We start from the raw sequence: 13,002 nt of genomic DNA, 5'->3' as shown, positions 1-13,002 counted from the left end.
TAATCTGCTCTTTTTATTGAAGTTTTCTGTCACTTTTTTGCGTCAGCTTATTCATCAGAGCGGTTTCCAGGTACTGTGCAAAGCCAAACCAATGGTATTATGTATGTATATCAGTCTCTTCATACCAATGATAGTGGCAACCCAAAGAACAGTAAGGCAGGAATAAAACTTAAATTGTATTACCTTCTCCTTACAAATGAGAAAACTCAGAGGCAAAGTCTAAAAGCTAAACCCAGTTAAGGAAGATCTTAGCAACTTGTATGTAGCAGTTAAACCAGTTTTCACTCTACATATCAGCTTACATCTGGGATAGGTGTGGCTGCCACTTGATTAGTCTTTGACTTGGCTTAGTTCTCACCTTTTTCCATGATCTTTGGTCTCTCAGGATAGATCTATATAAATAAAAATAATCTCAGCACTTTAAGAAATATAGTCAATAACATTTTTTTTCCTACTTATTATACCCACTTACCTCACTCTGTGTCAGGCTTCAGGGTTCCTTCTTATTTGATAAATGTTGCCCTTTAATATCTTCATATCACTCTTTAAGTTTGTCTCAATATAGTCAGACAAGGTTCTTTGGGTGAATCTGATATCTTTTATTAGACCAACTTACATAGTTGGGAAAAACATTTTTTAGCAAGCTTTCAGGTTTAAAAACCCTTCGTTAGGCTGAGGAAGCCTCTGCAGTTGGTGCGTGCTCTGGAATGATAGTAAAGAAGTCAGAGGCTGGGCTGGGCTACATGCAAGACAGGCAGTCAGTGAAGATGTAAATTGAGGAGTCAGTGGGTGAGAGAGAGGCTGGGTGAGGGGGGGAGAAAAAAGGGGGTTGAACATAGCAGCTGAATAGTGGAGAGTTATCTGGGGAGTCAGATGTCAGGCAGGTAATAAGGTGTCATAAATCCAATGTCTATATTTAGTCCATGATTTTTAGTATCCAGGAGGTTGATGAAGTGGAGTTTATAGGCTCATCTCGGAGAAGTGTTTTGTAAATTCCCTTTGAGGATCAGGACAGAGATTGGAGAGAGAGTGGTTTTCTTGTGAGAAATGTGCCCTCACAGGTAATTGGGTATTCCTGTGTGTGATAGATTTCTGGTGTGCGTTCATTCTGGTGCGCAGGTGTTGTTTGGTCTCTCCTACGTAAAGTATTTTCCATCAGGGCATTTGGTGCATTTGAATGAGATGTATTACATTTCTGGAGGTGCAGCTGTAAGATGCAGGGATGCTGATGGCACTGTAGTGGGGTGTAGTTATAGTGAGGGTGGTGGAGATGTGTTGGCAGGTTTTGCATTTCTTGTCATGACATGGTCTGGATCCATTCGGTGTGTTCTGGGCCTGAGGAAGTTTGCTTCTGGTGATGAGGTTAGTGAGGTTTGGTGCTTGTTTGAAGGCTAGGATGGGTGGCTCTGGGAAGATCTCTTTAGGAATTAGGGTCTCTTTCTAGTATGGGTTGCAATTTTTTGAGGATTTTCCATATGGGTTCGAGGGAGGGATGATATGTCATAACCAGCTTTCTCTTTCTGTAATGTGTTTACAAAAGGAAAATAATAATGTTGTCCTCCTGTAAGCTAGCAACTGCCCTCCTTCCTCTCTCTCTCATTTATTTTTACTATATTAGGTGTAATGAAAAACTGAGCGATTTAGATTAGCTACAGGTTTGTTTATCAGAGTGCCCTCTTTGTTGGTGTTCCAGGTCACGCCATTTGAAAATATGCATGGACACAGTGTCTCTGTCATCCATTCCAGCTCTCAGGACATAATTCTTCATAAATCTCTTTTCAGGCTTCTCAAAAATGCCTAATTCATTTTATTTATTTTACTTGCCAGAGTAGGGATTCCTTAATCACGGTATAGATATCAGTAACAGTTCTTTCATAGTGCTGCATTTCAGTCTCTGGGCCATATTTTGATCTTTGTTGCATCAACATATAGCAGTACCTCCACTAATCATCAAATTCATCTTTGCTTATAAAACTGTTCAGTTGCTTTTAAAGGTCCATTATGTATCTACTGATTTTTTTTTAGCCTAAATATGGGCATGAAATTTCCTGAATCAGTTGCTTTATACATTGTGCATTTGTCACAGAAACAGCAAAGGGCCAAAATCAAAAACAGAATATCCTGCAAAAGGTGGAAATCTGCCTGGAATTTCATTTTGAAACATCTTTTTTTTAATGTGTTTAAAGTTGTGATGCAACTTGGCACAATCAAGATTTCATGTTTGCATGGTCAATTTGTACTTTGGTTTTGTCTCCTGATATTGGTTGATATTTGGTAAAAACAGTGTCTGCTGAAAGAAGTGGAATAGAAGAAGTTATTTTTTATGATGATCATCTGCAAGGATCAAGCTAGATTTGTACCAAGAAGTCATAAGTGACTGTAATCATCATCATCAGTCTAGTATACCGTTGTAAGAATGTACTTTCTGTTTAGGCACTATCACCGGAGTTAATGAGGGCACTGCTTTCTCCTGGCCCACGTGTAACAGATGTGGCAATGGAAAACTGGAGTATTATCCACCGGATCGGTAAGCACCACTGTGCTGCTTGAGGTACCGAGTACCTTAGTGCAGGTCTGGCCCTAACAGCCATATATCTGATGCACCTTTTCCTTCAGAGCAGCTGATACCTACGCCCTTCTGTATAATTAAGGACAGAGGAAGATCTAAAACTGTAACTATTTAATTGACTCAGCCAGCAAGATAAGATTAACCTATCAAGGAAGACAAAAGCAGGGGTCAAATGGCAATGATTGCATTTTTACAGACTTTGCACTATATCACACCAGCACTTCTCAGTGAATGTGCCAGGCTTTACAGACAGTGATTGTGTGTGGTTTGAAATAAGTGTTTCTTGTATCCCCCTATGTATAAAACCAGCTGCTTTAGTGTCTACCTGTGCAGACTACCTCCAAACCACAAGTCCAAAGGTAACAAACTAAGCCACTAAGGCCTGTCCCACTCACTTGTTCCCCAGAGACTGGCAGTTAGGCAAATAGGTGGCATGGGAGTGGCTCAGAGCTGACCTGAGGTCCCTCCCGGTTTGCCTCTGTCAGGCTCTCCCCATGAGAGAGCCTGAGCATAGCCTTGCCATATGCATTTAGAGCTGCTCCAACCAGTCTGTTCTACTTAATTGCTGGTGTGTGGTGCAGCTAATAGGCTTATTTTTCAGAGCTTAATAGACTCAACAATAGGTGTGTGGTGCACCTAAGTGAGGCTCATTTTTTGGAGCAAATCTGGAGTCACATGTTGGGGAGACAAATCATATACACATGCCTTACATGCCATATATAGTTACCTTATATCTCAGAATTATCTTCCTGTTTTTTCTGATGAAAAGTTATTAACTTTGATATCATTCTTCCTATTATACTCGAGTAAGAGAGATAAGAATCATAGCAATTAGATAGCATTTTGAAAAGCCCTTCTGAAAAGGACCTTAAGCAGTTCCTCTACAACAGGGGTGGGGAAAATGCAGCCCAGGGGCCAGATGCAGCCCACCAGGCCATTCTATCCGGCCCACCGGGCCCCTAAAAAATTTAGAAAATTAATATTTATCTGCCCTGGGCTGCCTGTCATGCAGCCCTCAATGACTTGCCAAAACTCAGTAAGCGGCCCTCTGCCCAAAATAATTGCCCGCCTCTGCTCTACAAAGAAGTCACACCTGCAAAGTCTTATTTCTCAGAACTGTTCAGGACTAAAAGTAAGGGAGACATATTCTTTTGGAAAGATGGAGAAGTGAAGAGCAACTGCATGCTTAACTATTGGTTCCTTATTGGCACAAGCAGACTTCCATCAGTTGGAATGGCAATCCTCACACCGCAGTGCTCTTAAGAAGTCTCCCCTCTAACTTACTACCCAGCCAGATCCTGAGCAGATAGACACCAGATAATGGTTGTGTAAAGGAAAGAAATGGGGATGTAATACTTTTAGTGACATTTGAAGAAGCATGAGTAGAATAGGATTATTTTAATCCACAATTATTTCGGCCCTTTGACTATTTGTAAATTAGGAGAAACATTTTTTTTAGAAGTGTGGAAAACCATAGTGTGTGCTTTGTTCTTTATTTCCCCTGAAAAACCACAAACCAAAAATACAGATTATAGTTTTCATTATAATATTATACAGATTATACAGTTTTCATATCTGTTCATATGCATGCGAGCGTACATATGTGTTTCCCAATGGATTAGACCTTGTATCTGGAAGGGATTTATTATTGTTTACCTAGGAGTTTAACATAAATTATACCTGACAAGACCCAAATCATCGAAGTGTTTAACCATAGGCTTCATTTTATTCATCTGTACAACTCCCATTGAAGTCAATGAGACATAAATACGTACTGAAAATTAAGGGTATGCCTGAGTGTTTTGCTAAATTATGGCCTAAATCAGTACATAGTAGCTACACTACAAAGTTTTGTTGTATAGTCATGTTGTGTGTGAAAAATCACAACCCTTAGCCGACTCCACTGTGCCAGCAAATGCTCTGTTATGTAAATATTAAATTATACTGATAAGAGTCTTTTATACTGGCAAAAGAGTCATTTTGGAGTATAGGTACATCATTCAAGGACCTGTGTTTAACTATACCAGCAAAAGAATGAGTAAAGTGTAAGAAGTGTCTCCACTAAGGGGGCTTCATCAGTCTAGGTCAACTAGTAGAGTCCTTCTAGCCTTTATCCCTTTGCCTCCTGATATAGGGGTTGATACCTTTTTTTCCATTCATAATTGATATTGTCTTATTTCAGGGAAATGTTATACTGCAGCCTCTGCTCCCAAGCTATAATTTCTCCAGTTCTCAAAATGCAGCTTGAAGTCTTTCTGCATTGTCCATCCCGACCTCAGTGCATGGTAAAAGTAAAGGTATGACGTGACCTGAGCTTAGAACATTAAGGTATATATTGTAATCAAGTGTAAGGAGGCTATGCATTCTTATACACAGGTTTGACTTGCAATCTTGTGTACAGGATTGAGAACAAAACTGAGAATATTGTCTTCATAAAAACAAAATACCTAAAATTCATGTGATTTCATAGATTTCATAGACATTAGGGCTGGAAGGGACCTCGGAAGATCGAGTCCAGCCCCCAATTATTGGACTGAAGTTTAAAACACTAATCCTGCAATCCTCATTCAGGTTAAACACTACTGGAATTCACCCATAGGCACGATCTCAACAAAGTGCTAAGGCTTTATGCAAAGTGCCGAATACCATCAACTCTGATGAAAGCACTTTACTGGATTGGGCCATTAGGAAATAATGAACCATTTAGTTGACTTGGCTTAAAAGAAATACATGTTTGGAGTCCTATCCTGCGGACTTTTGCCTATATTACCCTTAGTTACTTTAGTTTCACTAGTCAGTTGTTTCATAAAAGCAAGAACAGATCATTCTATATTTAAGATATGAATTTACACTAGACATTACTATTTTGATGTAATTCTTTTTAACATGGAAAGTAAATCTTATGTATAAATAGGAATTTTGCCTTGTACTCTCTCTCTTCTTACTGCAGCTGTTACAGAAGACAATTTTTTCTATCCTGATGTGCTCTTCCAGTGAGGATGAGGTAGGTATACATAATATTGCACTAAATACAGAAATTGAAACTATATTGAGTTTAGTTTAGGGACAAAATTTCATACTGAACAATGGATATGCTGAACTATCTATGAGGACACTGGACCATACCATATAGACTACTTTTTCTTATATTTGGGTATTTAAGAAAGCTTAGGAAGGAATAAAGCAGTTTCCTACCATTCAAGAAAAAAATGTGTATTTGCAGATGGCTGTATTGAGGCACAGAGGTGTAGCTTGTTGAAGTCAGTGTCAAAACTACAGTAGAATTCAGGAGTCTTGGCTCCCAGGCCTGGTATTAAACCTTTAAAACACAATTGCTGTATATAATAGCAGCTACCGTAAGAGGTAGCATTGTGAAATATATCATAGATTGAGGTGTTTTGTTGGATTCAGAATAAATGAAACATGCATAAATGCAAGTAATCTTGAATTATAAGGCAAATATACATAATCATCAAGTGGTTACTTTCTCTGTCTGAGATAACACCAGGAATGTGGTATAGCACCATTTGTTTGTCTTGTATTTTAATTAGTGTGTTTAATTTTCATTTATTTAGTGTACTGGATTTATTTGAGCTATAGTGAACATTTGCGGTGGAAGGCTTTTCTGAACTGTTCTTGCACTGAACTGTTCTTACTCAGTTTTAGATTGTAGGTGGTGTCTTCCATGTAAGCTAACAGACACGACGAATAGAGAAAAGGGTTTTTTTTAATGACTAGTTATCTTTCTGCAACTTTTGAAAGACAAAACCAGTATTTTATACAGTACTAGTACACCCTGTTCTAAAGCTTATTAAAATGTCATTTGACTTACATTCTGCTAAGCTTTCCAAACAAAAAAAAAAAGACACAGAGAAAAATGTATTACAGCTCCTTTGAGTTACTGCAGTTTGGAAAAAAATATCTAATTTTCATGCTGAAACTCTTAATAAAATTGTCCAGTTTTCCTGAGGGATACCACTTGAAAACTTGCTGTTCTGCAGGATTTCCTAGTTGAAATCCAGTGATCAATTTTCTCATTAAATTTGTTAATCTTTTTAACTCCTAAATTATTATTTTAAAAAGAAAGCACACACACATCTTGTCAAAGATGAAGCATGAGAAATATCCAAAATAGTATTTTTGCCAGTGTTATTAGAGCTCTGAAATGAGCCCTCAACCAGGGCACAAAGAGTCAGTACATCCGTGTTCTATTATAAGCTTTGCTATTAGCATGCTGTAACCTTGGACAACTTACCTAACCTTTAAACTTCAGTCTGCTACACTCTAAAATGAAGATAGGACTAGTTTACTTCAGAGACATGTTAAGCGGCACAATTAGTGTTGGTAAACTGTATTGGAATCCAAAAGGAGCTGTATTAATGCATATCATTTTATTTCTGTATATAACAACGCAGTAGAAAGATGTAAAGTTAAAAAAAAGTTTAAATAGTTTCTAAGCTATATATTAAATGATTCTTGCCACAGGTACATACTTACACGCACTTCTCTGTCACATGCAAAATCATTAAAGTCTGAGAGAGAAATAAGCAAATTTTGGTTATATTGTGAGGTGCTAAATTGCAGTGACTTTTACACCTGGTGCATTTTTAAGGGCCTGACAGTGTGATGGTAAGACTCTAGTTAGGACTGATGGTTAGGAAGCAGCTTACTTGATTTCTCAAATAACTGAAAATCTGGGGGGTTTTAGTAGATAAAATACATTCTTCATAACTGCTCTGTAGATGCTTTATTTTTTTTAATTTTTTTTTGATCAGTTAAAAAAATGTATACTGGAAGAGGACCTTACACTCTGTATATTTGAGTTGTATGTTGCCTAGAACAGAATGTACAGGACTGTTTGTTTAATCAACATGCCTTTATCGCTACAGAGTTATGAGGTGAAGAGAGTGCTGGGAAAGGAGGTGGGGTTATTGAGCTGCTATGTCCAGACTGTGACCAGTCACCCTAGCTGCATTGCATTGGAAGAAATTGTCCTGCTAGAACCAGGAAGAAATTGAACTGAACCTTGTCAGCTATTATAATATCTATGGACTTTGTCATGTGCTTATTTGTTAACTATTAGCATAGATAATAATGCAAGCATGATAAGTATTGAGGTAGTTTAATAAAACTGTGATTTACAAAATGCCTTATGCTGGAAGTGAATACAGTTCAGTTTTTTGAACATGTATATATGCCTAGCACTTCTGATGTCCAGAATTTAAGAATATATGCATCTTTTTGCAGTGTTCTATTGTTTGTAAACCTAAAAAGTCTTGTTTTGGAGGCCTGAATGTTTGTAAAGAGAATTACTGCTGGTATTTGTATAATGAATGTTAAGATGATGATATGTATTGTGTGTCAAGGAAAATACTTTTAAAATGTTCTTTGAGACTAGTTTATTTTAGCATAAACAATGAACATCATTCTATTAAGTTGGAGGCTTGAATAATTATTTCCAGAAGCCTTATGCACTCCTGCTAGGAAGGAGCTGCTGTAATTCTGAATTGTAATTGCACTGCACTAAATATTACAAGTGAGGAAATTGTAATATCCTTGGTTACCTTTTGGATGGTGTATCAAAGGTACCTTCCCCCTTATAGTTAAACTCCTTTCTAAATATAAAACTACTGTTGCAACCTCCCACAAATTTCCCATTAGGTGAATGTTTCGTCACACATATGGTTAGTCTTAAGGATAAAGAACTGGTTCAGGTGAGGCATAACGGTATTTTCTTATAGCTACGTTGTCTGTAAATATGGATAGAAGTTTAGGTTGTAACCATGCCTAAAATAGTAGATAAACATTTGCATCTATAGATCGAAATGTGATGTAAAGCTAGATGGACCACATGGGTCTCTCTGCAGATCAGATTTTTTTTTAAACTTGTGCAGCATGTGGCACATTTACCAGCAATAATATTAGCTCAGTTACAGGGTAACTGTTTCTGCACACTAAATAATTAAGTAGTACTGTGGCTTCTGAATAGTAAACTACTGCCTGGCACCAAGTGGACATTTGTGTGGACCAGGTGTATGAGTGGTAGTCAGCCAGATGCTACCAGGTGTACAGGCTGTGATGAGGACTGTTCTGGGCAGGAAAGCACTACGGCTTGGCAAGGGTGCTTGTAGCAGAAAACCCACACCTGTCATGTTCTTAATAAACGGGCTTCCCAGCATGGGGGCCTAAAAGGGCTTACATTTATGCACTGTATATCTGGATCTAGTTCTGCTTCCCCTGCCCACCTGTCAGTAGACCTGCATTGTGACCGTCAGTTGTCCTGTGGTATAGCACATCATACAGAATGCTATAAAACACAGCTGGGCAAAAATGAATGTATCCTATCCCTGAACTAATAACTACCAATCTGTTTTTCACAGAACACATTTCTGAGATCCTCTTTAAACAGACAAATATAGTTTTGCAATATTTTTTTGCGGGGGGCTTCATGGTGGAGGGAAGGAGCTTTTCACTTGGGTGAAGTGCTGATGGACGGACACCCCCTAGGAAGTGTCCTTGCTGTTAACTAGTTCTGGCAGGCTGCCTCTAGGAAGTGGCTGAACTGCTGACTTATGGTAAGTATAAACTCAACCCCTGTACGACAGAACATGTGTGGAGGAAGGTGCATTTTCTAGCTGTTAGATCTGCACAAGTGACTTCTTACAGGAGGCAAAACTAGTAGGAAGCCTTCAGGCTGCTTGGTAAGCCCTGCCAGCACTTTGTCCCGGTTGGAAAAAGCAAAACAAACCCTCTCCTGCCCAGGACCTGGAACAGACTCCCAAGCAGGTGGGGCAGTCCCCAACCTGGAGGAGAGTGGGTCGACACCTGGCTGGGATCGTTTGAGCTCAGCAGGATTCCTGCTCAGAGCAGGGGCTTGGACTCCACGATCTCTCAAGGTCCCTTCCAGCCCTCAGCTGTTCCCATCCAGGGCTAGCTCAAACCTGTGCGTGGAGCACCCCCGCCAGGAGACCCGGGGGCGCATGCCTCGCGCTGCGTAACTTTCCTAGGGGGAAGAGGGATCCCTGCCCAGGCCCCCCCAGCTCCCTCCCGGCCACACCACACGGAGCCCGAGTGTCTGCAAAGGCTGCTTTATTCTTAGAAACGCTGTAAAAATCGATATAAAAGGTTGAGCGCGCTCGGCCGCCCCGCACGCGCGCGGGGGGCTGCGGACCCTTTCCGACGCGCGTACCGCCCGCACCAGTACAACCAGGTAGAAAAAGACACACGCGCACACACACACGCACGCGCGCACACACACACACACGCATAAGCTCCCGTTACAAAAATAATTTAAGGGCAAAACATAGGGATTTCGCTCGAGTCCGCTCTTTTCTTCTTGGCAAGCGTGTTGCGGGGGAGCCCGGCGCGGCCCCGGCCCGTCCCGTCTCGTCCTGCCGCCGCCGCCGCTGCTGCCGGCCGGTGCGTGTCCGTCCCCGCGGCGCCGCCCGCCCGCCCGCCCGCCCGCAGGCTGCGTCCCAACCGGGCCGGGCCGAGCCGAGCCGTGCCGTGCCGCCGCGCCCCTCGGCGCTGAGGTAAGTGAGTGAGTGCTGAGGCCCCGGGCGGGCGCGGGCCCGCCACTACCGGCAGTCGCTGCCTGCGCCGGGTTGCAGGAAGGAGGCGGGCGGCAGCTGCTTGAAGAAGTGCCGCAGGCTGCCCAAGTCCCGCGTCAGCTGCTCGATCTTCTTGTGCAGCCGCTCGTTCTCGGCCGACAGCTCCAGCAGCTTGTGCTGCATCTCCTGGTTGCGCCGCTTCGCCTTGTCGCGGCTCTTGCGCACCGCGATGTTGTTGCGCTCCCGGCGCTGCCGGTACTCGGGGCTCAGCCTGTCCAGGCTCTTCTTGCCCGCGCGCTCCCGCCCGCCGCCCGCCGGCCCCGGGGTGCCGGCGCTGCCGGGCGAGCAGCTGCCGGCCGGCTCGGGCGACGTGGGCGGCGTGGGCTGCCCGCCCAGGTTCATGCTGGTCTGCGCGCACAGCGCGATCTGCGAGGGCAGCAGCGAGGGCGACACGTCGCTGTCGCTCCAGTCGGGCTCGTGCTTCAGCGCGCCCCGCGCCGCCGCCGGCCCGCCGGAGCCCGGGCCGGGGCCGGGGCAGCCCAGCAGCGAGGCCATGGCACCGCCCAGCTCCTTGCCCGGGCCCGGCGGCGGCGGCGGCGGCAGGTAGTCGGCGTAGTCCGCGCCGCGCTCGGGCTTGTGGTTGCTGTTGAAGAGGTCGGCGAAGAGCTCGTCGTTGCACAGCTCCAGGTTGGGCACGGCCGCCATGGAGTCGATGTAGGAGCTGAAGTCGATGGCGCTCTCGTCCTCGTACATGGCTGGCGCGGCGGCGCTCAGCTCGGCCAGGCTGCAGCTCCCCCCGCCGCCGCCGCCGCCGCCCGCCGCCTCCTCGGCGCTCATGGCGCGGCCGCCCTTGCACCCGCCGCCGCCGCCCGCCTTAGCGTCGTACAGCGTGGCGGGCTCCAGCGCCCAGTGGCGGTAGCATGTCGCTGGCTCCAGGCTGTGCAGCGCGGCCGCGGCGCTCATGGGCGCAGGTGCTTGGCCGGCAGGCGGGAGGTGTCTCTAGACCTGGCCGCGACGCCGCTTATATAGCGCGGGCCCCGCCCCGCCCCGCACGGGCGGGTGTTACCGGCACCCCCGGGCGGGGCGGGGGCGGGAGCCGGGCGGGAGCCACCTCTCCCCCCCCCCGGGCTCGGGCCCCGGCGCGGCTGGGACGTGTCTCCCGGGGCCGGCGCCTGGCACGGGCGGGACGCGCTGTCCCCGTCCCCCTGCCCGTGGGGAGCCGTGTCGGTGACAGCCGCGGCGCGTCCGCGCCTCCTCTCCCCTCCCCTCGCTTCCTCGCGCGGCGCTGCCCCCTGAGGGGACCCGGCGGCAGGGGCAGGGCACTGAGGAGGGAAATGCCGCGAGCCCTGGACACGACCCGCCTGGGCAAGGGCCACCTGCCAAACGAGACAGTGGGTCTGCGCGATTGCATGAGGAGCCTCCGATACCCGGTGCAGGCACTGAGCTCTGGGTGGCTGAAGAGCACCCTCTGGTCTCAGGTTTTTTAGTTTCACTCATTTCGTTTCACTCCTGGCTGTGACTGAGCGTTAATCCTAAAACCGAAATCACTGCAGCCGTGGGGAGGAGAGAGAGGGACGCTTCAGAGAGCCAGCTGAAGACGGTGTGTTGTCACAGCCTCTAACTTAGGGCTGCACGGCCACCTGAGGGATTTTAGGGAGCTGCTGCAGGAAGGAGATACCAATGGATGCCTCTGCCTCACTGGCCACAGCCGGGAGGTGGTATCACTTACTCATATCTAAATCACTTATTTACTCGTATCTAAAATTTAACCTCTAGGTAGGAAAAAAAACAAAACGCCAACTTCCCTCCAAAACGTTCAAATTGCTCCCTACTGCATGCAGTGCACAGACTTCACCCCCCCCCCCCACATCCCTCCCTCCCTCCCTGCCTGGCTTTCTGTTGGCACCCCAGCAGCCGAGCCCCCATAGGACAGCGCAATTGCGAAGGGAAGAGACACGCAGGACGTGGGACAGGGCAGCACACCAAGTAGCCACCCCACTTGTCCGCCTTGCACTGCACCAGGAAAGTCAGGGGCAGCTGCCTGGGGGCCTAGTGCCCTGCTGTGGCCAGCACAAACTCAATTCCTAGTGGTGCCACAGCAGTGGCTTGTCATGATGGGTGAGTTAAAGGGCTACTTGGCACGCTGCATCACACCTGTCTCATGTGGGCCTGGCTAACAGTGGCTGCCACGATGCCAGGACTGCACAGCACCAACAGGAAGCTGGGCAGGAGAGGGGCAGAGGAGTCTGTGCTGTGTGGGCCGGCCAAGTGCCAGCTGTGGCAGAGTGGGGCACACAGGTTGCAGCCCTCCCTCCACATGTTTGTGGCAGCAGGCTGCATAGGATCAATTGGCAGGCTGGATACAGCCCACAGGCCATATTTTGCCCACCCCTGGTCTAACTGCACCAATATACAAAAGCAAAGACTTGGCTCATATGGCTGGGGAAAGATTCTACATCCCAGTTTTATTAACAACTGCTCTGATGCCCATTTGCATCAACAGGTATTCTTTCATATACTCATGTCCTTAGAGGGTGTGACAACTTGTCAGGCTCTGAAGTGTCTCTCCTCCCTACTTCTGTGACCAGTTGGAAAGCTTTTGATTTTAGGAATAACATCCAACTACAATTACAGAGATGAGTAAAAAATGAAAAAATAGGGTGTTCTGCAATGATCCGAAGCAATTTTAAAAGCTCAGCTCCATAACTGGATATTTGACACTCATTACTGAATAGGATGTTGGTCATTCCTTGTTTTACAGGTAAACTTTAAAAATATGTTTCCAAAGCTCGTCAGCACGTAGGTTTTGTAGGAACAGAGACTGCCATTTGAACAACCCATCCCCCCATAACCTACTTATCTTAAATGACCTAAATCCTGGAC

The 13,002-nt window shown here is 45.6% G+C and overlaps 2 protein-coding genes across 6 annotated transcripts in view; one reads left to right on the top strand and one right to left on the bottom strand.

Annotated features, from left to right (window-relative positions):
* Positions 1-8,763, top strand: part of SPIDR (scaffold protein involved in DNA repair) — a 340,147-nt gene extending 331,384 nt beyond the window's left edge. For all 5 annotated transcript variants that reach the window (XM_019498649.2, XM_014606829.3, XM_014606828.3 and 2 more), the window contains 4 exons: positions 2,434-2,527; positions 4,752-4,866; positions 5,520-5,573; positions 7,459-8,763. In XM_019498649.2, coding sequence (XP_019354194.1) covers positions 2,434-2,527; positions 4,752-4,866; positions 5,520-5,573; positions 7,459-7,587 — 392 coding nt within the window. In that variant the 3' untranslated portion in view covers positions 7,588-8,763. The remainder of the gene's footprint in view (positions 1-2,433; positions 2,528-4,751; positions 4,867-5,519; positions 5,574-7,458) is intronic.
* An 878-nt stretch (positions 8,764-9,641) lies between these two features.
* Positions 9,642-11,153, bottom strand: CEBPD (CCAAT enhancer binding protein delta). Its single transcript, XM_014606784.3, has one exon. It carries the CDS (start codon positions 11,080-11,082, stop codon positions 10,147-10,149), a length of 936 nt encoding a protein of 311 aa, XP_014462270.2. The 5' UTR covers positions 11,083-11,153; the 3' UTR covers positions 9,642-10,146.
* Positions 11,154-13,002: the final 1,849 nt, after the last annotated feature.

Source organism: Alligator mississippiensis, chromosome 3, assembly GCF_030867095.1.
Source record: "Alligator mississippiensis isolate rAllMis1 chromosome 3, rAllMis1, whole genome shotgun sequence".
NCBI classification, from domain to species: domain Eukaryota; kingdom Metazoa; phylum Chordata; order Crocodylia; family Alligatoridae; genus Alligator; species Alligator mississippiensis.
This window is presented reverse-complemented; position numbering and strand designations above follow the sequence as displayed.

Bases quoted from the DNA above. Each gene is read 5' to 3' on its own strand.
- CEBPD (XM_014606784.3), bottom strand. From the start codon at position 11,082: ATGAGCGCCGCGGCCGCGCTGCACAGCCTGGAGCCAGCGACATGCTAC.